Below are 27853 nucleotides of genomic sequence, written 5' to 3'. Positions count from 1 at the left end.
GCATCCACATACACGGTCATTACTACCTTTTTAATCCAGTGGGCTATTATAGCCCGCGACATCGGCTCACTCTATTTACTCCCACCATGGAGTATAAACAGCCGGCCCGTCTTCCTGAGATGTTCAGAAACCTCTACTTACCTCAAGATATGCCTCTTAACATCCAAGGACCGTAACAGAAGATATTCATCCACGTCTCTCTCTCCCCTATCCAGGGTTGGTAGGGAAATTGATTCATTCAAGTGAAAATCCAAGACCACCTTTGGCAAAAAAAGATGGAACAGTATATAACTATCACCAGAGTCACTTGCAGAAATGGTTCCCAGCAAGACAATGCCTGCAGTTCAGAGACTATGTGCCAAACAAAATGCCACAAGAAACAGTTTTCAACATAAACCAAGAAAAGGCTGCACAGCAGTTGAAAGGTGGGACCCACCAGGAAATCCAAAACCAGATTAAGTCTCCTCAAGGGTACTGGCAACCGCAGGGGAGAATGAAGATACTTCACCCATTTTAAGAAAAAAGCCACATCCTGATGAGGCGAGAAGGGTCCACCACTTGGAAATAGGCAAGAGCTGCCACCTGTACCTTCAATGAATAAATGGCCAAGCCCTTCCTCAGTCCATCCTACAAAAATTCCAAAATGAGCGGGATCTTAACCGAATGAGAAAGAACCCTCTTGATCCTCACACCAAGCCTCAAATACCCGCCAAACCCGTAAATAGGTTAAGGAAGTGAAGAACATTCTTGCTCAGAGCAAGGTGGCAAGGCACCGTTGCATTGTCTGGCATTATCTGACTGCTCGATCCTTCAATCAGTCCACAAATCGTAAGCATACTAACCGGACAGCCCAGGCTTCCATCCAATTGATGCTCCAGAGAGACTCTTCTGTACTCCAGCGTCCTTGCGCTGTCAATTCCTGACAGTGGGCCCCCCCTACCCTGGAGGCTCACATCTGTCGTGAGTACTAACCAGTCTGATGATTGTAGGGAACCCCCCCTTCTCCAGATGGTCACACTTGCAGCCACCACTGCAGCTGTATGCTGTTCTCCACCGGCCGGTGAAGCCATATCGAACAGTCAGACTATGGACTCCAACAAATCAGCAGAATGGGTTGAAGAGAGTGCACCCTTGCCCACGGAACAAACTTTAGGGTTGCCGCTATCAAACAGAGCACCTGAATATAAGACCACACTGTAAGACGTATTGTTTGTCAAGTCGCACCCACACCATCAGCTTCTGAATGCGGAACACTCTGCCTTGCTTCGTGTCAGACCGAACACAGAGATACTCCAGTGTCCGGGATGGCTGTAGATTGCTCTTGGCTAAGTTCACCACACAACCTTGCTCCTGTAGCAAGGAGATCACCTGGCGTGAGACCTGAAGGCTGTCCAGATTCTTGGCCCAAATCAACCAATCGTCTAAGAACAGGTGAACCAGAATGCCATCCTCTCTCAACACTGTCGCAACCACTACCATAACTTTGGAAAAGGTTCTGGGCGCAGTGGCCAACCCAAAAGGCAGTGCCCGATACTGACAGTGTCGCCCCAAAACAGTGAAACGCAGAAACAGTTCACATGCCAGGTGGATGGGAATATGAAGGTACGCCTCTAACAAATCCAGGGACATCAGAAACTCCAACTGTACTGCCATTATTACTGAGCATAAAGTTTCCATACGAAAACAAGTTACTCGCAGATGACGGTTGACTCCCTCAAGATCTAGGATGGGGGCGAAAAGAGTCCTCCCTTCTTGGCACAATGAAATAAATGGAATATCAGCCCATATTTTCTTGAGATCTGGGCACTGGAAATACAGTCTGCAGGCCAAGGAGCCTTATTTTTATTTATTTATTTTATTTAGTGATTTTTATATACCGCGGCACGTAAAGATATACATCACCTCAGTTTACAGTAAATAATAAATTAGCAACAGTCTTTACAGGAAGTAAACAAATGACAGCAACAGGCTTTACATAAATAATAGAATTCAGGAGCGCCTAATATAACTACTTTAACTATTAAAGAACAAATGCATATTCTAATTCAATAACGAAGCAGGAGAGCAATATATGCAATTAACCTGCTACAGGCCTATTCCAATAGTTAATGTCAAGTCACAAATATTGCAAATAGGCATGGCAGGCGTAAATGGAGAACAGATAAATTAGCAGGTTGAATCAAACATAAGGGAGAGAATAGTAACAGGAAACTAGTGAAACGTAAACAAGAAAACGGCATTTCAGATTAATCGATGATCATAGTGTGAAAGCTTGTTCGAACAACCAAGTTTTGAGGTTTTTTTTGAATGTTTTATGGCAGGATTTGAGACGCAAATCCATGGGCATTTTATTCCAGATGTTGATACCAGCTATGGAGAAAGAACGGTCTCTTGTGGTCACGTGTTTGATGTGTTTAAGAGGAGGAGAGGCAAGTTTAGCTTGGTGGGTATTTCTTATAGGTCTATTAGATGTACAACGCCTTGACAACCTACATGCCACTGCTAGTCTCTTTTTTTTTTTTTTTTTTCCAATTGGTATTTTATTGAAAGTTAAAACATGAACATTGAGCATCAAGAAGACATCCCAAGGAACACTAAGAAACTCCAGAGTGTAACAATCTCGTATCACCTCCAGAACCCACTGGTCTGACGTGATCTTGATCCCCCTGATTAAAAAAAAAAACCAAACCCCTCCCCCCCCCCCCCCATCTCCTGTTCCCGAGGGTGGGTCGGTACACCTTCACTGAGAGATTCGGGGAGCACCACTACCTGAGCCTGCACCCCTTCTGGGCTGCAAGGACAGACCTACCCAAAGGCTGAGCCTTCTGGGATACTGCTCCTCTTGTAGGGTTTGAAGAATCTGAAACCCCTAGAATGATCTCTCCTTAATCCAGTGGGTCAAAGGAGTGTGGCATCTGCTTATCTTCTGGTAACCAAGAAACCTGGGCCTCACCCCACTTATTGGCCATCTTTTCCAACTCTCTCCCAAACAAGAATGTTCCTTTAAAAGGCAATTTGTAAGATTAGACTTTGAAATTGTATCGGCTGACCAATTCCTGAGCCATAGCAGACACCTGGCTGCTATTACCAAAGCCACCCCTCTGGCCGAAGTGTTGACCAGGTCGCAGCCCACATCTGCCAAAACGACAGCTGCTGGTTCCATCAGTGAGAGAGAAATGAACAAAAGCAAGCCACCAGGGAGCAACAAGAAGATATCTGCAAATGCATTGCCACTGCTTCAGAGGCCAGCTTAAGGATGGCCTTAATTCTTCTATCTTGTCCATTCTTCAATGCCACTTCCCCATCTATGGAGATAGTCACCTGCTTCGTGACGGCAGAAACATGCGCATCCACTTTCAGAAAGTGCAACTGCTCTCTTGCAGCCAGATTCAGGGGATTTAGCCCTTCCAAGGTTTGCGTTTCTTTAAAATTAACTTCCAGGGTGCTCCATTCAAGATCAATCAATTCTTGAATAGCCTCTATAATAGGGAAGAAACATGAGGCTTTCCGCAAAGAAATGAAAATGAGATCCTTCTTTGGCTCAAGCATTGAATCAGCCCCCGGTACCTCCAAGTATCTTCAATATCTTGGAAATCAGAGCTGGTAACCATCTCTATGAAAAAAATTCAACATAGTTGTATACAGCTCCAGCACTGGAGGAATTTCCCCATCCTCCAGAAGTAAGGATGGGCTTCATCATCCATGCCATCCAGGTCCTTATCAGCGTAACCCCCAGCAGATCTAGAAGTACTCAGATGCTTACCTGCAGCACCAGGTATGCGGAAATCCGCAGGCTGCGATTCTGAATTAAGATTGGCCGGGACCAATGATGCGCCTGAAGAAAGGACAACAGCCCTTGAAAAAATTCCACCCAAGAAAAGGCAGAGGGGTCCATGCCAAAACCAGGGGGAGTCTGTCCTGATCCAGTGAACTACCTGCCCCCTCTGACAAACCAGCTAAGGGAGCCCCAATTCCAGGTGAAACCTCTGGCAACTTTTTCCATTCCCGCAACATACTGGGAAGGACCGGGCTTATCAAAGTCAGACAGAAACAAGTCTCCCTAAGCCTCCAAACAGTGCTGACACAAGATTAGAGGGAATGCCAGGCTGAGATGCCCAAATATGGCAAGCAGTACAAAGGGTAAGGTGCTTAGGCTTCTTTGCTATCGGCGCTATAGTCACTTGACAACACACCCTAAACAGGCATCAGAAATGTATGCCCAGCTGTATTCACAATAAGGTCTTGTAAAAAAAAAAAAAAATAGACACCCAAAAACTAGGCACCTATGTACTATTCAGGTAAATGCTCAAGTTGTGCACCCATCAAGGTGCTCTGAAGCACACCACTGTGCATCCAACCAAGCTCCCAGCAAGGCACACAACTAGATCCACAGTCGGGCATGCAAGAACGAACCGACATACCTGAAGTGGGCAGCCTTTTGAGCAAAGAAAAGGCACGTGAACACCACTCCGGCCTACCATGTAGCAAAAAGTCTAAACCTGAGAGCGGGGCCTAGCCCAAAAGACTGCTCAACCTCCAAGTTGCCCGAGTCCCCGAAGCTCCCCTGGAGGTGGGAACAGACATCGAATTGGCATGCCAAACACAGAGACCGGAGGGTAAGAGGAATCCCTAAAATCAACTCTCCCTTTTTATTTTTATACTCTGAGCTCAGCCCATCCCGGCAGAGTATAGAGTTTGTCTTTGGCTGCGGGGGAAGAGGGCATATACTTTCACCACCACGCTCAGCTTCCTGCACCCACTTGCCATTCAGCTTTTTTTTTTTTTTTTTACCAGCTAAGTCCATGCCAGCAAAATCCAGCTACCAGACCAAGGCACTCCTGAGGAAAGGATCCAAAGAAATCACCACTAAGGGAGGGACCATAAGGTATCACCACAGGAGAGTGGAGCAATAAACTTCTCTCTTTTCTCCTATTTAAAAAAAAAACCCAAAAAAAACAACGCAATTCCCAGTAGGGAAATAACACGTCCACCATCTGCTGGAGAAGGAGAATACTGATGGGCTGTGAGTGCAGGGGTATATATACAGTGACATCAGCTTTGCTCAGTCTCCATCTGCTGGTAGATGTGCATAAGAACATGCCATACTGGGTCAGACCAAGGGTCCATCAAGCCCAGCATCCTGTTTCCAACAGTGGCCAATCCAGGCCATAAGAACCTGGCAAGTACCCAAAAACTAAGTCTATTCCATGTTACTGTTGCTAGTAATAGCATTGGTCATGGATCCACCTATTCGAATGCTAAGAAGTGTTGAAATTCTGAAACCCAACTTGACTGGGGTTCTAGAGGACAGAATATAGGGACCCCTCCTGGAAGGAGTAAAAAGGGCTGTCACATGAAGGCATTCAAATTTCAGAGCACTGCTCCTATAACAGTTTTTTTGTTTTAGTAATATTTCTGGTGTTCACATATACAGGTTACAACTAACCGTTCTCTCAGTATGCAAAAATGTGCAAAACTGCTTACTGAAATGCTGCTTTTTTGGCCTTTTAGTAGATCTAGTTCCCACTTTATTCCTTACTCACTGTCTTCACATGCTCTCCTCTTCTATGGCAAATATTCACTTAACTTGCTTGCTCAGTTAATATGGAATTTTCACTTAGTGTGAACATTAATAAAAGATGAAGCAACTAAGCGAAAAAGTAACACAGTAGCAGCAGACCCTAACCTCCTGGTGTACTGAATGAAAATGAAAGATTTTGAAAAAGAAAAAATAAATAACTCAAGGTCCATTTATGTGAAAAGAAATCCATTTAAAAACATTTTCAAAGTGTCTGTCTGCAGCTCTCTGCTTACCTGATGCCGTCTGTTATGGAATGGTACGTTAAGGGCATTAAACTCACAGGATTCTGGCAAAACAAGACACCTAGTAAAACAGTAGTACCAGCAAAAGCCTTGTATATTCTTAGGAACCTTCATTTTCAGTTTTTATTTTATTTCTCCTGGGCATTTTAATGTTATAACAAAAATTTAAAAAAAATATGTGGAAAAACGACTATTATAACAAGTGAAATACAGTCAGAAAGTAGTTTTTCCACATTGTTTATCCCAGGAAATATAAAAACTGAAAACAAAGGTCCCCTATATAATGCAGTTAGATTTCATGCCCAAGGATAAAACCATGTTTAAAGCTCCACTAACAGCTTCTCCCACCACTATAAATCTAAAGTTAGGGGGCGCTTCTGTGCCGATTCCTAGTCAAAGCCCATGCAGGTATCACACCAATTCCTGCAAAGAAGGGCTTCCCAAACATTTAGTCAATGTGACCCTATTTTAGCACCTAAATTCACATGACCCCAGAGGAAGACCAAAACAAATTAGCAAGGTGGTCCCCTTGTAACAATCACTGCACTGTTACCCTCCCCACATTCTAGCTGATGCCCATTAACATTCCCTCTGTCCAGTCTATCTGTACCTCTCTCAACTTCAACCCCCCTCCAGAGGATAACCTTCCCACACCCCCTTACATCCCCCAGGCTCCTCTCACCTCCTCTGCCCATGCCTCCTCTCTCATCCCTCTAGCACTTTTTGCATTATCTCCAAATGATACTCTCATGTCCAAGCCCTTCTTATAATCCCCAACTAACCCTATGACATTGCCTCCTCCTTACCTCAATCCCATCCGCTCTCACTCCCCAGTTCCTCTCTTACATTCCCCAGCCGACCTTCAGATATTTCCCCTCTCTCACCCTATGAACACTCAATCCTCTCTTCTTGCTTATGACTGATCCCAAACCTGATGATCTGAAAGTGGCAACAGCATTAGTAACGAAAGTCAGTCAAGGGCCTGCGATCCAGTGCAAGCTCACAGGTCTTTCAGCAGCCCCAGTCTCTCCTTGAAACCACAAAATTCAGGTAAGCGCAGAGCCTTCCACTACTAATGCTTCTGCTGCTGGCGCCTGAAGAATGCTGCCAATTGAAGCACTTTTGACCCACAGTTTGGGAAGCCTTGCTATAAAGTATGAATACAGCACAAAGAATGGAAGACTCAAGGAGGCAGACTGCTAAAAGTAAAGGGTGAGACCATAATAAAGGGTGCATATCTTTTAGTACAATAAAGGACAAAAATATAACAAAACATACAGAGACAAAAAAGTATGAGATTCACAAAGTAGGCTATATAGCCAAACGAGAAAAACTGTGTTTTTTTGACCAATCTAGCTAACACGTCTGCTTCGGTGGCCCATTACTAGGAATACATCATACCATACACACATCATATAAATGACATTCCTAGTAATGGTATATAACACAGAGTATATCACATTCCCTTACTGATCATAGTATACAGCATATACACGTAGGGGCAGGGTAAATCTAATCATACACATCTTATATCAATTCAACATGCAATATTTTTATTTTTTATATATCATTTAACCAAAAAAGTTGTGTACATAATATATCATATACACATTTTTTTCAAATTCCCATATACATTCATGGTCAATACCTATAGACATAAAAAGGTACATTCCACAACTTTACATCATCATAATCATATTCCCATTTGAACATGTAAACTCCTCATACTGTTACCACACACCCATTCATTCATCATACCATACACACATCATATATATCTAAAACCTTCTTCTAAAATCCCAATCTGCTTTCCCACTTCCCGACAAGGACCCTTGTTTCACCCCTCTCAGGCTTCATCAGGGGGATATATTCCTGCAATGTTCCCTTCAAATCCCTGGATCAGTCTCTTCTATACAGGCAAATTCCAAAACTGCAGTCTCCACTGTTCACATATCATTCAAATGTTAACCTCTATAAGAAAATTAGGTCTTTCCTTTGATAATTTTCGTTCCTGTAGTACCAAGGATCAGTCCAGACTCCTGGGTTTTGCCTCCGCACCAGCAGATTGAGACAGAGCAAGATTTGACTGGCTCCGTCATAAATACCAGGTTGCCACCCACAGTCTGCCAGTATTATGCAATGTCAAAGCAGAATGACCCCTAACTTAAAACTAACTATATACAGAAATCTCAACCGGGAAACCGTTGGATCACAGACAACAACAAACTGGACCCGTAAAAGAGATTAACAAATGGGAGAACCTTTCATATCAGGTAAAACGAGAGCAGAATTGGAAGCAGCGGAACTTATATGCACACAGTGGGCGGGACTCTGGACTGATCCTTGGTACTACAGGAATGAAAATTTATCGAAGGTAAGACCTAATTTTCTTTTCCCTGTATGTACCGGATCAGTCCAGACTCCTGGGATGTACCAGAGCTTGAACCTACTTGAGCTCGGATCCGGAGAGGCCCGCTCTTAATATGCTTGCTCCAAAATTGTCCTCCCTTGGATCCTGGACATCGAGCAGATAATGTCGCGCAAAAGTATGCAAAGATTTCCAAGTTGCTGCTCTGCAAATTTCCTGCGGAGAAATCTGATGACACTCCGCCCAGGAAGCTGCCTGGGAGTGAGTGGAATGGCGCCTTCAGCCCCACCAGTAGGGGCAGACCACAGGGCAAATATGAGGAATTTATGGCCTCTTTCAACCAATGGGCGATGGTGGTTTTGGACGCCATATTACCCCCTCTTTGGTCCATTCCAAAGGACGAAGAGATGATCTGACAATCGAAAACCATTGGTAGCTTCCAGATAACGCAGTTAGCGCCTACGGACATTCAGCTTTTGTAAATCCTTTCGAAAGAGAATCTGACCTATCCAGGTCGGTAAAATGATGGTAGCTCCACCGACTGGGTTCAAATGAAAGGAGAGGAAACTACTTTTGGCAGAAAAGAAGGGATCGTCCGCAAACTAATTCCAGAATCAGAGATCCTCAAGAAAGGCTCCCTGCAGGACAATGCCTGAAGTTCAGAAACCCGGCATGCTGAGAAAATTGCCACCAGGAATACTACCTTCAATGTGAGATCCTTTAGCATCACCCTCTTCAGTGGCTCAAAAGTGGGTGCACACAAAGCTTTAAGAACCACATTTAAATTCTAGGATGGACATGGAGAATTCAGCGGAGGCATAAATGTTTTGCCCCCTGCAGAACCGGGCAACATCGGGGTGCGCCGCCAGAGTCCTCCTGTCTACAGAACCGCGTAAACAACTGAGGGCTGCCACCTGCACCCGCAAGGAGCTACAGGACAATCCCTTGGCTAAACCGTCCTGTAGAAAGGCTAGAACACTGGAAACGGACGCCCAAGTGGAGACAATCGCACGTGAAACACTACGATTCGAAAACCTTCCAAACTCGCACATATGATAAGGAAGTCGACACCTTACGCGACCTCAGGAGGGTGGACACCACTGCGTCGTTTTTTTAAGGCATGTGCTAATCTACTGGCTTTATTACCGCCCGCAAAATAGCATTGTTTGGTAAGATTCAAATGATAAGCTGTTTCAAATATGTTTACTTGTTGTAATTGTTGCCGAGCGAGAAAGTTTTTGAAGGTCTGCTAATCTCCTAAATTTTTTTGCTCTAGGTCTAATTATCTAATTTAGCATTCCAATGATTGTCTTTGTTGATGATGTAATTTTTTCTTATAGGAAGCCTGCACTATCAAGTGGCCACGGTTCACTGCCTTGAAACCCTCCCACATTATCACTGATGAAACATCTGTCATTCAACTGCTCGTACTCACTGATTTTTTCCCGTATCTTTTGAACTATGGCTTTATCAACAAATAAAGAATCATTACATCTCCAGAAGCATTGTCCTATATCTCCTTGAAGTGCATTTAACTCGCATATGATGGGTGCATGGTCTGACCAAGTTATTATATCAATAGAGGTATTTACTGTGTGAGAAATGAGCAATCTGTCTTGAGAAACATATCAATTCTAGAGTACGAGCTATGAGTTGCTGAATAAAAAGTGAAGTCTTTAGTATTAGTGTTCATAAAGCGCCAAATGTCAATAAGTTCAAAATGTGCCATCAATTGCTTCAAACCCCAATATAACATAACAGTGCAACATGGTTCATCTCCAAATCCCACTTCACTCAATTCCAGTCCAGGTCAGCCCATCAAAATAGTACCTCTTCGCTAATTAGAACCCCAGTATCTCAAGGCCCGCAAAATAGGAAACCTGTGCACACTGGTACGTATCCCCAAAGGTCCGAGCACCGGTGACATGTATTACGTCCAGTATGTAGCAAAGATGTTGTGCAAAACCAAATAAGGCTACCACTGTACTGCTGTTTGAAAACCCCAACAGTCACGAAGACCAACAATATTGCTTCACCTTACTGTCCTTAGCTGTGCCTTCAAGAGGGTGCGCTCTTGGAAGAAGTCTAGCTCCCCGAATGTCTCCAGAGCCTTCATCTTCCTGATGTAGCTTTCTGCCATCTTGGTGTGTCCTTTGCAGGGTCATGCGCCTGCTCTCGGTGATCAGTTGGCTCAACTGTATGTATGCCGGCTTCAGTAAGAATGCATGCGGCTTCCATAACTGTTTTCACACGTGAGGTAGAGCCTCCCAATGTGAATGTTAGCCCAAAGGGGAACTGCCATTTATATCGTATACCTTTTCGTCGCAAGGCCTCAGTAATACTGTGAAAGCTCCTTTTCTGGCAGATTTTTTATGTCAGGTCATATTCAGTTTCCAGATCTTTAACCCTTTTGGTAGTCCACCAACAATTTGCTCCTCCATTTGTGTCTCCGTGTCATCCACCCTTTGCCCAATAGCCCCCATATCTTGACGGAGCTCTGCTACTAGCTAAAATAGCTGTTTTTATGCCTCCTATATTTGTGTTTAGCTCTTCAAACCAGTGTATGAAGTCAGCCTTAGAGATACTCATTTATTTATTGATTTTTATATACCGATGTTCCTGTAAAGTATACATATCACACCGGTTTACAAGGAAGAAACTGTCGCCTCGATGGCGGTTTACATTGAAACAACTATATACGACGAAGAGGCGTCTGGGTCTGGTTCACGCCATACTTGTTAATTTTTTCCAGCGCTGCTCCGGACGCAATTTTGTCCAGGGTGCCAGCGTTATTTTGTAAATTCGTTGCCGCGTAGGAGAATTGCCGGAGGTCCACGGAAACGCATTTAGTTGTCAGGTGATACGCACAGCTTCTGCCACCGAAGCAGGTATTTTTTCGCCACGTTTTTTTGTCCGTTTTTTGAAGCTTTTCTCGGCAGGGGACCGGGAGCTCTCAAGTCATGCAGGTGACATCACTTCCTTCCCCACGATGATGTAAAGTTGAAGAATGTCCCTTTTGATATGTCCATAGGTATTAACCATGAGCGTATATGGGAATTTTAAAAAAATGTGTATGATATGTACACAACTTTTGTTGTTAAATGATATATAAAAAATCAAATTCAAAGTGCAATATTTTTATGTATAAGATGTGTAGGATTAGATTTATGCTGCCCCTATGTGTATATGCTGTATACTATGATCAGTAGGGGAATGGATTTATACTCTGCGTTATATACCATTACTAGGAAATGTCATTTCTCTTTACAACACAATCTACTCAATAGCATCAACTGCAACGACAGATATTTCTCAGAAGAGTATACCTACTATTAGTGCAGCATCACTTAACTATCATCTGTCAGTAACTGATGCTTGTTCTTATTAGAGCACTATGCTCCAGGTCTGTTTGCTTACTTGTGTCATTGAAAGGAACTTTTTCACTGATTATGCATAAGGATTCATCTAATCTGCCACTCAGATCTGCATGAAGTGTCTTTAGCTGCTGCTGGCTGAGCAGGAAAAAGAAAAAAAATCATTAAAAGGAGTGGGGCGAGAAGCCAAGAACATCTCTCACAGATGCAACTTGAATTTTAAGATCTCTCTCTAACTCTGCACTTAGGGCCTGATTCACTAAGCTTTTTCCCCACAGACAGAATTGGAGAAAAGCCTTTGTGACTTGCCCCTTAGTTGAACCACTCTCTTTATATGCTAATTTTTAATGTTAAAATATTTAGTGCAGAGAACCCACTTCTATGTAAAGATGCACCTTAGTTATTGAGGGTTATACATTTTTTTAAATCAATCTCCAAATTTGGCTTCAAAAGAAAGGAAAATAAGATCATGAAATAATAAAACTAAATAAAGTTCTGTTTAACTGGATCTAATTTCATTTTATAAAGATAAAATGCTACATTTACTATAAAACAATGATGTGCTATTTAATGGTTATCCTTTTAAACTATCGAAATTTCAGTTTTGGTGTTTTACCACAACTGAAACCAAATAAACATTTGAACTTGGCCTTTGATGATATCCATGCAAACTTCTGATATACAGATTAGTTTTCTTTTTTTTTTTTTTTTTTTACAGAAAAAGTGAATTTTTTTTCACTTTCAGGTATTTATTTAAAATCTTTTATATACCGCCTGAACAATTTTGGTAGGTCTAAGTGGTTTACATAAATGAACATACATAATTTAAAATGAAGACTACACAATAGGAGAAAAATAAATTAGAACAAGCAAAAATTTAAAAACAAGATAGATTATAAAAATACAAATCAGAAAAAGGAAAGGAGGGGGGATTGGGTCATACTGCTTGGAGCTTGCTAAAAGCAGCTAACATAAGTATGTTTTTAACAGATAATTCAAAGTAGACTAATTCTCACAGTTAAAGAACTTACCATTCTTCCATTACAAGCCTGCAATCCTTGGCTTCCCTTTCTAGCGTGTGAGATTTTACCTAAAACCATCACAGTAACAGGTAAAAACAAACAGGTCCCATCCATTTAGCACAATCAGCAGATAAGCACCATTTGGCCTACCCAGTTGCCACCATCCACAGTGCTTTAACATCACCCTTTCTTGCCTTTACCCCTGCCCTCTGCACGGAGATCTCCCAACTATTATGTGCACAAACCTCACCACCTGCATGAATTTGCTCCTTATCCATTTTGCTGTTAGATGGTAAGTATAGCTAAGTTGTCTTGCCACCCTTGCTAAATGATCTGCCTCTTCTCCCAATTATACCCAAGAATGTACCAGAAGAGAAATTAAACAAACATTCTGCTTCAGAAAATTTCCTCAAACACAATGCTGATGAACTTATTTTAAACTTTTCTATGTTACAGCAAAGCATTGTGGCTGCCTTGTTAGTCCACTGGGATATATAGAATCAAGGGTTAAACAAGTGGTAGATGACTCAAATTTAGTCCAATAAAAAGGTAACTGGAAGTAAGCAAGTGTTGAGAAGATTGTTAGAAAGAAAATTGTGTAATGATTTGAATTGAGTGATTTAACATTGTATTTTTTAATGATCTGAATTAAGTCTTTAGATATTAGATACTTGCTTTGTTCTTGGCCTCATTGTCTGGCTGAATATAAAATAGCAGAAAATAGGTGACCTTTGGTCCCTGTAAAAGTATGTGGGTACATGTGAAACACTATTGGGGATTGTTGGTTTCTGTCCCATGAGAGCTTTCTGATCAGCTATTTTCAATTAAGTACTGCTTTTGCTCAAGTAATTTGTTTTTGTTGTCTTTTGACATGTTTGCACATAAAAGGTAATTGTTGGGTTGTTGTGAGCAACAAATTCCTTGTCAAAGTCTTGGTAGGCTTTTTTTTTTTTTTAACCTTTTTGTTAAAGAATCTATAATTGCATGGTGAAATTCTATGAAACCCTAACCTTCTCTCTCCGCCCATTGCGTACATGCATGTATGTATGTATGCATATGTACGAGAGTAAGTAAAAGCAAAAATGAAAAAACATATCCTCATTTTTAATCAATTTCACAAAAACAAAATCTAATATTATTGAGGATCCCTTCTTCTTGTGCACAGTGACCTCCAAGTCATTCAATTACCAACAATACCCTGGTGAACAGGAGCATTAGTAGGAAGTAATCAAAAAAGCCATAATCAAGCAGAACACAATTAGACTGCAAAATTCCCAAAATCGTTCTTTAAATAAGGCACAAATTTTCAAGTGTATTTGTATCCCCCATGTCCTTTTTCCAAATTTACATGCAAAAGGAAAATTGGTTCTTACCTAATTTTCGTTCCTGAAGTACCACAGATCACTCCAGACAAGTGGGTTTATGCATCCCTACCAGCAGATGGAGGCAGAGAATAAAACCGAGGCACTGCCTCATAACCGAGAATGCCACCTCAATATTGACGTCTACCTGAACAAACCCCAATAAACCTGGGGTTAACAGAGAAAGTTGGAGCCCCCTGAAAACTAGATGCCCTTGACTTAACACAAAGCACGTACCAAACCATGTACACTTCTCATTAATCTGAGTATAACACATACCAGCTCAGCACCATCCAGAAACAAGAAAGTCTTTTGAAAGATGGGGATGAGTCCATGGACTAATTTGTGGTACTTTTGGAACGAAAATTAGCAGTTAAGAACAAATTTTCCTTTCCTGTTCATACTCCCAGATCAGTCCAGACAAGTGAGATGTACCCCAAACCCCTGTGTATTTTTGGGCAGGAACTCAAAAGACCCGACACATATTCCCCAAAAAGACGCCTCCTCCGCCACCCACACATCCAAGCAGTAATGTTTGGTAAAAATGTAAAGAGAGAGACCACGTCAATGGCTCGACAAATCTCCTGCAGAGAAAGCAGCTGACACTCCGCGCACGAGGTTACCTGCACCCTAGTGGAATCCGCTTAACACCTGCAGCACTGACGTGCCCTTACAGATGTAAGCCGAAATTATCTCTTCACCATCATGCAACAGTGCCCTTGGAAGCCTTATTTCTCTTCTCTGCTCCACTGAACAGTACAAACAGATGACCAGATCTCCGAAAGGCATTTATCACCTTAAGATATCGCAAAAGAATTTGTTGTACATCCCTCGCCATAGGAGCATCTGCTGACAAATTCAAAAAGGTCGGAAGCTTGGTCACCTGGTTACGGTGAAAGGAGAAAACCACCTTAGGCAAAAAGAAAGAACTGGATGTAAAAAAACCCTCCTCCAAAAAGCTCCGGAAAGGGTTCCTACACATCAATCTCTGCAGCTCAGATATCCTTCTAGCTGAACAGATAGCCACCAGGAAAACAGCCTTCAGGGTTAAATCCTTTAAAGAAGCCCTTCTAACCGGTTCAAAAGGAGGACCACACAGCACCTGAAGAACCACATTCAAGATTCCATGCTGGACAAATCTTCCAAACTGGATGATGCAGATGTTTTGCCCCTTCAGGAAACAAACCACATCCGGACAAGACATCAACGGTCTTCCCTGCATCATACCTTGAAGGGACCCTAAGGCTACCATCTGACCTCGAAGGGAATTATAGGCCACACCCTTAGCCAAGCCGCTTTGCAAAAAAGGCCAGACTTTGTAGAACGTCCACCCTCAAAGATTATACCTTGTTCTTCAAACACAATTCACGCTCCACACACAGACATAAGCCAATGACACGGAAGGCCTCCTTGCTTGAAGCAAAAATCACAGGCTCTGAATAACCCTTCAAGCAGAGCAGTCACCTCTCAAAGTCCAAGCCGCTAGACAGAAATGATTCTCCTGGTCTGAAAATATGGGTTCCTGCCGCAACAACCCTGACACATGTGTCAAGCGAACGGGACTGTCCACCGCTAGATGAAGGTGGTCTGCAAACCACGGCCGGTGTGGTCACTCAGGTGCCACCAGAATCACCCTGCATTGCAGCACTTAACCTGTGAATGGCCACGGTGGAAAAATATACAGCAACAGATGTGTCAGCCACGGTTGAACGAGAGCGTCTATGCCTTCCGATCCAATCTCCCTTCTGCAACTGAAAAAAAAGATCCGTTTTCGTATTCCCTGAGTTGTCCTGAGGTCCATCACTGGTCTGCCCCATCTGGCCTGAATCAAAGCGGAGGCCTCTGCCGACAACTCCCATTCCCCCAGATCCAGACGTTATCTGCTGAGAAAGTCCGCCTGCACGTTGTCCAGTCTGGCCACATGGTACGCAGCTATTCTTACTAGATGTTTCTCGCCCACACAGTTCTTGCGCTTCCAGTGCTACTAATTGACTTCATTCCACCCTGGACTATTGATGTATGCCACTGTCACACTGTCTGAAATGCTTGCAACAACTTGTCTTGAATGAGCAGGAGGACACCAGTAAGACTTTGGTGCATTACCCTGATTTCCAGTCAATTAATGGACCAGGTCGCCTGCTCTGACTACCACAGTCTCTGGGCAGATTTCTCTTGACAAATTGCCCCTCAGAGAGGCTGGTATCAGTGGTCACTACCACCCAATTGGGCATTTCCAGATCCATCCCTTTCTCCAGATTGTGCCGAGACAGCCACCACAAGAGACTGGATCTGGCCTCATCCAGCAATGGCAAAGGAAGCTGAAATTCTCCAAAATTGGATTCCACAGGATAACAGAGCCCTCTGCAGAGGACACATGTGAGCAGAGGCCCATGGAACTAATTCAGCATAGAAGCCATGGAACCTAGAATCTGTAAATAATCCCAGACCCTGGGAACTGACAGCCAAAGGACTTGATTCTGCAACTTCACTACCCTTTCCATAGTCAAACACCTTCCCTAAACGTATACTGAAGCACGCCCCCAGATATTCCAATGACTGGGCTGGCTTCAAATGACCACCAGATTAGTCATCCAGCCCAATGAACCCAGGAATTGCAGGACCCACTGGACTGAGTGCCAACACTCCACTTCTGACTTTTCCTGTACTAGCCAATTGTCCAAGTACAGGATGCCTTCCTTTCTGAGCGCCGTCGCCATTACCATCACCTTTGTGAACATGCGTGGTGCTGTAGCCAACCCAAAGGGAAGGGCCCGAAACTGGAAAAGCTCCCCCAGGACCATGAACCTCAGGAAACCATCGCTGTTCGGCTCAAATGGGGATATGGAGAGAGGCTTCCAACGAAGCCAGAAATTCCCCTTGGTGCACTGCTGCAGTCATCGACTGCAATGTCTCCATCCAAAACCAATAGCATCCAGAGGGCAGCACTGACCTTGTGCAGATCGAGAATGGGGCTGAAAAGTCCCCTCTTTTGGCACCACGAAGTACATGGAGGTATGCAAACCCTGCCCCCTCCCGAAGGGGCACCTGTACAGAGCTTTAGCCTTTACAAAGTATCCTGCATCGCCTACTGCTGTACCGGGAGACAGTGAAAAATTACAAAGGTGTCCCTAAGAAGATGAAAACATTTTAGGCATAGCCATCTCTTACCACCATCCAGACCCACTGGTCCAACTTAATCCTGGTCCACTCTTCGTAAAAGGAGGGACAGCTTCCCTCCGATAGCTTCCGGAGAGAAGCGGGCCAGCCCACCTTCATTGACCAATCTTACATCCGCCAGGTCTGTGCTGGGCTCAAAAGGAAAGCTGTCTGCCCAAATTCTGTTTTTGCGCTCCAGCCCAAGGCTTCTGCCAGCTCGAAACCTCCTTGCCTCTTGAAACAGTTCAGAGGAAAAGACTTCTTGGGGGTTTTCCTGCCCTTAGGCAACTTATTACCCTTCAACTCCTCAATTACTTCATGAGCTGCTCCAGATCCTCCCCAAACAGCAGCTTGCTCTTGAAGGGGAAATTAGACAGCTAGGCTTTAGACCACACATCCACTGACCAATTTCTCAGCCATAGGAGTCTCTGCGCTGCAATCTCAGAGTCCATACTCCTGGCGGAAGTCAGGATCATGTCCATAAAGGGCCTCTGCCACATAGGCCACTCCCACTTCCAAGCGAGCAGCCTGAGCCGTCTCAGCTGTCATACCCGACTGCTTATTGTGCGCCTTCTACACCCAGCACAAGCAGGCTCTCTGCATCAAGCTTCCACACACCGCCACACGAAGGCTCAAAGCTGAAATCTCAGCCTCTTAAGTAGAATTTCCAGTTTTCGATCCTGGATATCCTTTAGAGTGGCCAAACTTGCCACCAGGATGGTTGTCTTTGGTAACCACAGAAACCACTGCATCCACCTTGGGAATTTTCCATGACTCTTATATCCTTTGCCGGAACAGACATAGCTTAGCCATAGCTCTGGCTACCTTCAAGCTCGCTTCGGTAGATTCCCACTCCCGATCTACCAACTTTACCTTTCTAGGCAACGTAAAGGCCTTAGGGGCCCCCATAATCCCTCCAGGACCGGGTTTACCCCCTCATTATCTGAATCCTCCTGTGTGACCTTAATCCCCAGCTTATCCAGCACCTAGGGAATTAGGAGGCCCAGCTCATCCCAACGGAACAAGCGGACAACCCGAGGATAGCCACTTTCCACAACAGGAAGCTCATCTGGATCCTGCATTGGATCCCCCAACGCACTAACAGAATCCTGTTCCGGATCCTGCATTTATATCCACTATCGTGCCAACCGGGCCCCTGTCCGGATCCAACAGACCTCCCTTTATCTGATCAGGATTCTTTTCCTCCACCACATATCGTCTGAGACCCAAAGACTGCAGGATCTCTCCCGATTTGGCTTGCCTCGGATCCCTAGGCTTCTTGACCACTCAGGACTTCCTGAGTAAAGGCCTCTTGGTCCCTGTGAGAGAGTCAGTTGGACCGTTAGATGATCGAGGGGTTAAAGGGGCACTTAGAGAAGATAAGGCCATCACGGAAAGATTAAATGATTTATTTGCTTCAGTGTTTACTGAAGAGGATGTTGGGGAGGTACCCGTAATGGAGGTTTTCATGGGTAATGATTCAGATGGACTGAATCAAGTCACGGTGAACCTAGAAGATGTGGTAGGCCTGATTGACAAACTGAAGAGTAGTAAATCACCTGGACCAGATGGTATACACCCCAGAGTTCTGAAGGAACTAAAAAATGAAATTTCAGACCTAATAGTAAAAATTTGTAACCTATCATTAAAATCATCCATTGTACCTGAAGAATGGAGGATAGCAAATGTAACCCCAATATTTAAAAAGGGCTCCAGGGGCGATCCGGGAAACTACAGACCAGTTAGCCTGACTTCAGTGCCAGGAAAAATAGTGGAAAGTGTTCTAAACAACAAAATCACAGAACATACAGAAAGACATGGCTTAATGGAACAAAGTCAGCATGGCTTTACCCAGGGCAAGTCCTGCCTCACAAATCTGCTTCACTTTTTTGAAGGAGTTAATAAACATGTGGATAAAGGTGAACCGGTAGATGTAGTGTACTTGGATTTTCAGAAGGCGTTTGACAAAGTTCCTCATGAGAGGCTTCTAGGAAAAGTAAAAAGTCATGGGATAGGTGGCGATGTCCTTTCGTGGATTGCAAACTGGCTAAAAGACAGGAAACAAAGAGTAGAATTAAATGGACAATTTTCTCAGTGGAAGGGAATGGAGAGTGGAGTGCCTCAGGGATCTGTATTGGGACCCTTACTTTTCAATATATTTATAAATGATCTGGAAAGAAAAACGACGCGTGAGATAATCAAATTTGCAGATGACACAATTGTTCAGAGTAGTTAAATCACAAGCAGATTGTGAAAAATTGCAGGAAGACCTTGTGAGACTGGAAAATTGGGCATCCAAATGGCAGATGGAATTTAATGTGGATAAGTGCAAGGTGATGCATATAGGGAAAAATAACCCATGCTATAATTACACAATGTTGGGTTCCATATTAAGTGCTACAACCCAAGAAAGAGATCTAGGTGTCATAGTGGATAACACATTGAAATAGTCTGTTCAGTGTGCTGCGGCAGTCAAAAAAGCAAACAGAATGTTGGGAATTATTAGAAAGGGAATGGTGAATAAAACGGAAAATGTCATAATGCCTCTGTATCGCTCCATGGTGAGACTGCACCTTGAATACTGTGTACAATTCTGTTCGCCGCATCTCAAAAAAGATATAATTTCGATGGAGAAGGTACAGAGAAGGGCTACCAAAATAAGGGGAATGGAACAGCTCCCCCATGAGGAAAGACTAAAGAGGTTAGGACTTTTCACCTTGGAGAAGAGACGGCTGAGGGGGGATATGATAGAGATGTTTAAAATCATGAGAGGTCTAGAACGGGTAGATGTGAATTGGTTATTTACTCTTTCGGATAGTAGAAAGACTAGGGGGCACTCCATGAAGTTAGCATGGGGCACATTTAAAACTAATCAGAGAAAGTTCTTTTTCACTCAACGCACAATTGAACTCTGGAATTTGTTGCCAGAGGATGTGGTTAGTGCAGTTAGTATAGCTGTGTTTAAAAAAGGATTGGATAAGTTCTTGGAGGAGAAGTCCATTACCTGCTATTAAGTTCACTTAGAGAATAGCCACTGCCATTAGCAACGGTAACATGGAATAGACTTAGTTTTTGGGTACTTGCCAGGTTCTTATGGCCTGGATTGGCCACTGTTGGAAGCAGGATGCTGCGCTTAATGGACCCTTGGTCTGACCCAGTATGGCATTTTCTTATGTTCCTAGCTAAATGAGCCTTATGGAGGAGACGGACAAAGTCTGCTGAAAAAGCCTCCGGATCTGAAGAAGGGTCCTGGTCCGCATCCCCCTTGAGGCTCTTCCCTTCTCCTGCCACCAGCAGGGTCCTGCTCAGTGGAAAAGACAGCATGGGAGGGGAGTCATGATGCGCTGAACAGCAGCCTGACTCCCAGCACATACAGACAAAATGGCTGCCAGCTCCTCTGACCCCCACTCCCCCAGGGCTGGCCCAGCCAAAATTTGTGCTCCTGTCGCCACCCGGGGGTCCCAGCCCCTCCAGAGATGCATTCTAGGCAAAACATGGGCGAATTGAGCCGAGCCCATTTTGATCTGCAGCAAACTTTGCCGTGCTGCGTGGGAGGTGGCGTGACTGTACGATCAGACCTAAAAATAGGCCCTGCGAACACGAACACACACCGGAGCTAATCGGAGAAAATTCTTTCACTCAACGCACAATAAAGCTCTGGAATTTGTTGACAGAGGATGTGGTTAGTGCAGTTAGTGTAGCTGGGTTCAAAAAAGGTTTGGATAAGTTCTTGGAGGAGGAGTCCACTAATGGCTATTAATCAAGTTTACTTAGGGAATAGCCAATGTTATTAATTTCAGCAGTAGCATGGGATCTTTTTAGTGTTTGGGTAATTGCCAGGTTCGGCCTCTGTTGGAAACAGGATACTGGGCTTGATGGACCCTTGGTCTGACCCAGCATGGCAATTTCTTATATATTTTGCATTGGAACATAAGAAATTGCCATGCTGGGTCAGACCAAGGGTCCATCAAGCCCAGTATCCTGTTTCCAACAGAGGCCAAACCAGGCCACAAGAACCTGGCAATTACCCAAACACTAAAAAGACACCATGCTACTGCTGAAATTAATAGCAGCGGCTATTCCCTAAGTAAACTTGATTAATAGCCATTAGTGGACTTCTCCTCCAAGAACTTATCCAAACCTTTTTCGAACCCAGCTACACTAACCACATCCTCTGTCAACAAATTCCAGAGCTTTATTGTGCGTTGAGTGAAAAAAGAAAGAATTTTCTCCAATTAGTCTTAAATGTGCTACTTGCTAACTTCATGGAATGCCCCCTAGTCCTTCTATTATTCGAAAGTGTAAATAACAGATTCACATCTACTCGTTCAAGACCTCATGATCTTAAAGACCTCTATCATATCCCCCCCTCAGCCATCTCTTCTCCAAGCTGAACAGCCCTAACCTCTTTAGCCTTTCCTCATAGGGGAGCTATTCCATCCCCTTTATCATTTTGGTTGCCCTTCTCTGTACCTTCTCCATCGCAACTATATCTTTGAGATGCGGCAACCAGAATTGTACACAGTATTCAAGGTACGGTCTCACCATGGAGTGATATAGAGGCATTATGCCATTTTCTATTCCCTTCCTGTTTGCTTTTTTGACTGCTGCAGCACACTGAACCCTCCTCTTGCTGCAGCTGTCTTACTGTTTAGGCTGAGTGCACCAGAGACCCAGAGATGGTGAGGAACCAGAACCTCCCGGCTTCCCCCCACCCCCCGACTTCCAGGGCCTAGCCAGAACAGGGATTGCCAACCCCCCCCCCCCCCCCCAGTTCTACCCGAGGGATGGCTCGCGAAGGAACCCAACACCTCAGGGAGCCAAAACCTCCTTTTCTCTTTTTTTTTTTTTTTTTTTTAGAAACTCCAGACTGCACATTTGCACCTCTACCATCTGCTGGAGACAAAAATGCTGAGGGATTGCAAGCGGCACTTTCTGTTATGTAGCAGTGCCTCAAAGTTTTGTTCTCTGCCTCCTTCTGCTGGTAGGGATGCATAAACCCACTTGCCTACACTAATCTGTGGTACAAACATGAACTTTTATAATTATGTGCATAGCTTTCTGTGGATGCCCAGCTGAAATACAGACTAACAAATGGTCAGGCACACAAGACATTCCATAGTATGCATACTGTAAAGAATGCCTAAACACGGGAAAAAAAATAGAAAAGAAATTCAAAGCCTTCTGTAGCATATGCGCCAGAAAATTATTTCTGGATGATTACTTTGCATATCACAATTAACCCTAAGTACTTAAAATACTAAAACTATCACTCAGTAGCTTGAGATGCATTAACTACAGGATAACCTGATCATTTGTCACTCTCAAATCCTACCCTCAGCCATGGGTGCTGGGCTATATCAAAAAGTTGTTTTTGCCATATAAAAAGGAGTTTATACATTAAATTAGTCCGATGGGAATTCCGCGCTACTGTGGAGCATAGAATTCCCCTTGTGTGCAGTTGTGTATAGTCTGCACAGAATTTGGCAGGCCCCAGCTCATATCAAGCCAGAGCCTGCTCCTTCTTTGGTGTGAGTGGGATGGCCACTGCTCGCGGCAAAAATGGATATCCCGGCATGCCATGAGCGGAGGCTGGCCCGCTTGCACTGAAGAAGCAGTTCCCAGCGTGCCACTAGCAGGACGGTCTCCGCTTGCGGTGAAGAAGAAGCAGGCCCCGGCATGCCATAAGCGAAGGCCGTCCAACTCACGATGAAGATGAAGCAGGTGTGTGTGTAAAAAAAGACTGCAAGCCTAGGGAATAAGAGAGCCTGTGTGAGGGTGTGTGGGTGTCAGAGAGGGAGCCTATGCGAGATTGTGAAGGAGTGTGTATACATGACAGACTGGGTGCTGGTGTGTGTGAGGGTACTCGCTTGTTTGTAAGAGAGGAAGTCTGTGTGAGGGTGCTTGTTAATGAGAACCTTTATGTGAGGGTGTGTGTTTGTGTAAGAAAGAGCCCGTGTGAAGGGGGGGGAGAAGAGAGTGAGAGAGAGAACTATGTGTAGAGGGGGGTGAGCCAGAGAGGGAGCCAGTGTGAAGGTTATATATGAGAAAGGCCGCCTGTATGAGGGTATGTATGTGCATGTGAATAAGAGAGATGGGGAGCCTATAAGAGGTGTGTGCGCGAGAGAGAGAAAGAGAAAGAGAATGAGTGAGCGTGTGAGAGAGGGACAAAAAGAGGTCAAACTCTGGAAGTGGAGACAGAGTGGAAGGGGAGAGATAGTGGTAGGTGGAGGAGTTGGGGCCTGAGAGGGCAAAATGAAAGGAGACTGGCCAGGGGAGTAGGGGGAGAGGGTGGAAAAGCCTTACAGTAAACTTCTAGAGAAATGCTGCTTAAAATATTTAAAACTCTACATCTTTAAGTAATAACTTTTTTCTGTATTACATTTTAAATTAATTACTTAGACACTCATGTATATTGTGTTATTTTGACCCAATATAAAATAAGGTTTTTTTGCACAGAATTCCCCCAGGAGTAACATTATGAGCAAGTCACAAGCGGAGGTCATACAACCTCAAAGGATATCATCCCATTCCTAGAATTGTTTTTGCTTCTAACAGAGGCACTTTGCTACATTTTCTCTTTCAAACATCTGCAAAGTGTGTGTGTTCATGGAATGCTCTTTTGCCCGACGTGGGGGTGGGCCCTATAAGTTTTGTTTTGTCAGCAACATGAAGACATCTCATGACTAGATCTAGTTTTCAATGGTTAGCCACCATCTCGCTTTACCCTTTGGCTTCTACTAGTCTGTTCATTCCCCCTTTCAATTATTTGTGCCTCGTGATACCAAACTCCTGCACTCACTCCTGTTCTCAGTCTCACAAGAACAGCAGAAGAGTCTGGACACTGTGCAGCACAAATAGAGAGCTATGCAGTGCCACAAAACAAGAACTGCTCCGAGAGCTGCACCAGAACATGGTCAAAGGGGATTGAGAAATGGTGAATTACACAGAACCTTTTAGGCCATTTTTTGTTGAAAAATGCTAGTCTAGGTACTGCCTAGAGAAATTGGTGACAGCAAGTTGAACTCATGCAACCCTCACAGTTCATAAGACACATAAGACCATGTATGGAAAACTTGCTGGGATCTTATGAGTTTAATTTTTATTTTAAAATGTTTATTCTTAAAGAGAACAGTAACTGGAACTGAAAGGCTTTGCCTAGCAACTTCATTCTGCTCTGGACAAATTATATTTGCAGAAGAAAGTAACCTTGAATAGTCAGATCAAGTTAATTTCGGGTCTGTATAATTCACACTGCAGTTCCTAAAAACTAAGCATACAAAGGAAAGTTCTGTTTAATAGCATCATTGAACTCACTTCTAGCTTCGCCTTGTCATTCTGTAGTTTTTCAATGGTTTCCATGTACTTCTGGGTTAAACCATCCACCACTGCTTGATGCTGTGCTGTGTTGGTCTCCAAGACTTCTAATCTACTTTTCAGCTCTGCTTCTATTTGCTTGTGTTTCTCATCTGCTTCAAAGAACTAAACACAGAAATATGGAAGATTGCATATATCTCTCGTATTCTTGTTTGTTGGAATGCTTCATAACCTAAATCCTACTCACTACAGGAAGTTCAGCCAAACATACCCAAGATAAAGAGGCCCTATTTAAGCAAGGAGTTTCATGGGCGGTGTCTTTCTAAACAGAAATCAATTGCCAGCTGTTTGCCAAGATCCATGAACTCAGGTTCCACACCATACGTTAAAACTTTCAGAAAGGCCCAAAGGCATCAATGTTTCAGGATCTAGAAAAGCTGAATTCTTAAGAGCAAGTCCCAGGCTTCCAGTGCTACTTTTCCAAATAAAAACAGGTGCTTGGTCATGAATAAGTTCATCAGGGATAAACTGGGGTAACATTCCAGAAAAGTTAAAGATCATCCTTTGAAATTCTGCTCTCATCCTATCGATCAGCATAGTCTTGAAATGATACACACAGTAAAAAGCATCAACCAACCACAGGCATCCATCAGCTTGCCCCAGCACCTGTGTTTCAGTAGGGGAGAATCACAAAAACATACGACAGCTGAATCAGGTGAAAATGGCAAAAAAAACCCCACCTTTCTGCATTTAGCTATATTTTTACCCATTTTCTGTACTTGCTTCTTCAATAATATTTTAATCCAGCTTCAGGAGATCCCGCCTATCAATTATATGCAGTCTCACTGACTCTCTTGGTGGCAAGCATATGCAATGCCACGTCACTGGTTTCACATAAAAAGTATACATGCACAGGAGAACATCTCAGGCACATGATGGTAAAGCAGCTACAGATGTATCATTTAGCTGACAGCACATTTCAAACATTTGTTAAGAAATAACAATATCTCAACTGCAGCACAAAGAGGATACAATTTAATAAGTTAAAAAATATGTACTTTGTTTCTTTACTAGTAAGTCAAAGGTGTGACAGGGAGGGAAACGTGCACAGAGGTGATTTGCTAAATGACTTGTGACTGGCAGCAGCCTCAACCTGTATAAATATAGCAGACACAACAGCTTTACCACATGCTGAAGCCACACAATTATTAAACAGAAGATTAAACAGTTCTGGTTTACTGCATAAGCGCAAGCTTTTTTTTTTTTTTTTTTTATTACAAAGTTGCCCTTTGTCCCATCTTGCCCTGTGCCCATCCCCCATTAACATGACTCCGTCTTTATGCAACAGCCTGTTGGAAAGAATTATGTAAAAGGGATCAATGTTTGTCCATCTGTAGGTACAGATTCTCAAAAAAAAAAAATGAATGGAAATTCAAATTTGGCAAGCAGGAAGAAACTGGATTTCAGATGAGTTCAAAAACTAGAAACATCACTTAGATATTCTCAGAGAACCAAATCTCCAAAAAAAATTCCAAATGCTTTCTATAACACCATTATATACAGCTATTCTCAAGTTTACATACCCCTGGCAGAATTTGTAAGATGTGCAGCATTTTAGGAAAAAACATTAGTGATCAGACAAAGCATGTGTTTCAAATTAAATTATTTTATAGCACACTCATTAAACAAACTATAGCAATAAAAGGAAATAATAAAATGGTCCTGTTCAAAAGTTTACATATCCTTGAATGTTTGGACTTATATACACTCAAGTTGACACAGTTTGAGATGGCAGTGAAGGGTAGGAATCCACATCTGTGCCCTGTTTGATTTTAAATTAGTGTCTGTGTATAATTAATTAGTCAACAAGTTTCTTAGCTGGAGAAACCCTTGTGCATTTCATCCAGGGCTACACTGACTCTGGTGATTACTGAAGCATGGGGAAAGCAAAAAAAAAAAAGTCAAAGGATCTGCAAGCAAAAGTATTTCAACTTTATAAATCAGGAAAAGGATATTAAAAAAGATATCCAAAGATTTAAAAATGCATATCAGTACTGTTCAAACTCTTATCAAGAAATGGAAAATTATGGGTTCTGTTAATACCAAGCCATGGTCAGGTAGACCAAGAAGGATTTCAGACAACTGCCAGGAAAATTTGTTGGGATGCAAAGAAAAACCCACAAGCAACTTCTACTGAAATACAGGCTTCTCAGGAAAAAAAGAGTGGTGTGAGTGTTTCTTCATTCACAATAAGGAGATATCTGAACAAAAGCGGGATGCATGGTAGAGTTGCCAGGAAAAAAGCCATTGCTACACAAAAAGCCTGCTTACAATATGCCAAACAGCACCTAGAGAAACCTCAACACTTCTGGAACAAAATAATTTGGAGACCAAAACTGAACCATAAACACTATGTTTGGAGAAGAGTCAACCCCATCCCTACCGTGAAGCATGGAGGTAGATCTCTGCTGCTCTGGAGGTGCGCGAGCTACAGCGGCACGGGGAATTTAGTCAAAATTGATGGCAGCATCCTATCAGAAAATACTGGAGAATTTAAATTCAACAGCCAGGAAGCTGCAATTAGGGCACTCTTGGAATTTCAAACACAACAGTGATAGGAAACATAAGGCCAAGTTGACCCTCCAGCGGCTGCAGCAGAAAAAAGTAAAGGTACTGGAGTGTCCACTACAGTCTCCTGACCTCTCTACATCACTGAGCCACTTTGGAGAGTTGATGTTAGACAAAGAATTTATAGGACCTGGAGGCTTTTTGCCAAGAGGAATGGGCAGCTTTACCACATGAGGAAATAAAGGGCCTCATTCACAACCATCACAGAAGACTGCAAGCAGTCATTGATGCAAAAGGGGGCAGGCAATACATGATATTAAGAACTAAGGATATGTAAAACTTTTGAACAGGACCATATATTATTTCCCTTATTGTTATGGTTTAATGATTGTGCTATTCCGTGATTCATAAAATAGTTGAATTTGAAACACATTAAAAAGATGTGTTTTGTCTGATCACTCATTTTCCTAAAATGCTAAACATCTTATGAGCACAACTGGATGTTCAAACCTTCAGAATGCTGAGCAACATTCCATTCTAAATGCAACCCCCCCCCCCCCCGCAACACTTTGCCCATAATAACCGAGGCAGAGATAAGGAAAAATAACTAAAGCAACCAGCAACAGATGGCACTGAAAGGTGCTTCGAAACTAACACCACACACACACAAACATGCACCTGCTCCCAGTATACCCACCCACAATTCCCCATCACCAAAGAGACAGGGAAAATAAAGGACACAGCTTCTCAGTTCACCCCCCTCAAATGCACATCCTTGTACACACACACTGCCCCGATCCCGACCTACACACAGCCAAACTTAAAAAAAATAAATAAGCTTTACGCACAACTCTGCTACACATG

General features: G+C 43.3%; 1 protein-coding gene across 2 annotated transcripts in view; it reads right to left on the bottom strand.

Moving 5' to 3' along the window:
- Window positions 1-27853, bottom strand: part of PPP1R21 (protein phosphatase 1 regulatory subunit 21) — a 188354-nt gene that overhangs the window by 127363 nt on the left and 33138 nt on the right. For both annotated transcript variants that reach the window (XM_029593392.1, XM_029593391.1), the window contains exons 5-8: window positions 24422-24586; window positions 12597-12655; window positions 11609-11703; window positions 5815-5867 (exon numbers count right to left, since the gene is read on the bottom strand). In XM_029593392.1, the coding sequence (XP_029449252.1) occupies window positions 5815-5867; window positions 11609-11703; window positions 12597-12655; window positions 24422-24586 (372 nt within the window). The remainder of the gene's footprint in view (window positions 1-5814; window positions 5868-11608; window positions 11704-12596; window positions 12656-24421; window positions 24587-27853) is intronic.

Source organism: Rhinatrema bivittatum, chromosome 3, assembly GCF_901001135.1.
Source record: "Rhinatrema bivittatum chromosome 3, aRhiBiv1.1, whole genome shotgun sequence".
NCBI lineage: Eukaryota > Metazoa > Chordata > Amphibia > Gymnophiona > Rhinatrematidae > Rhinatrema > Rhinatrema bivittatum.
This window is presented reverse-complemented; position numbering and strand designations above follow the sequence as displayed.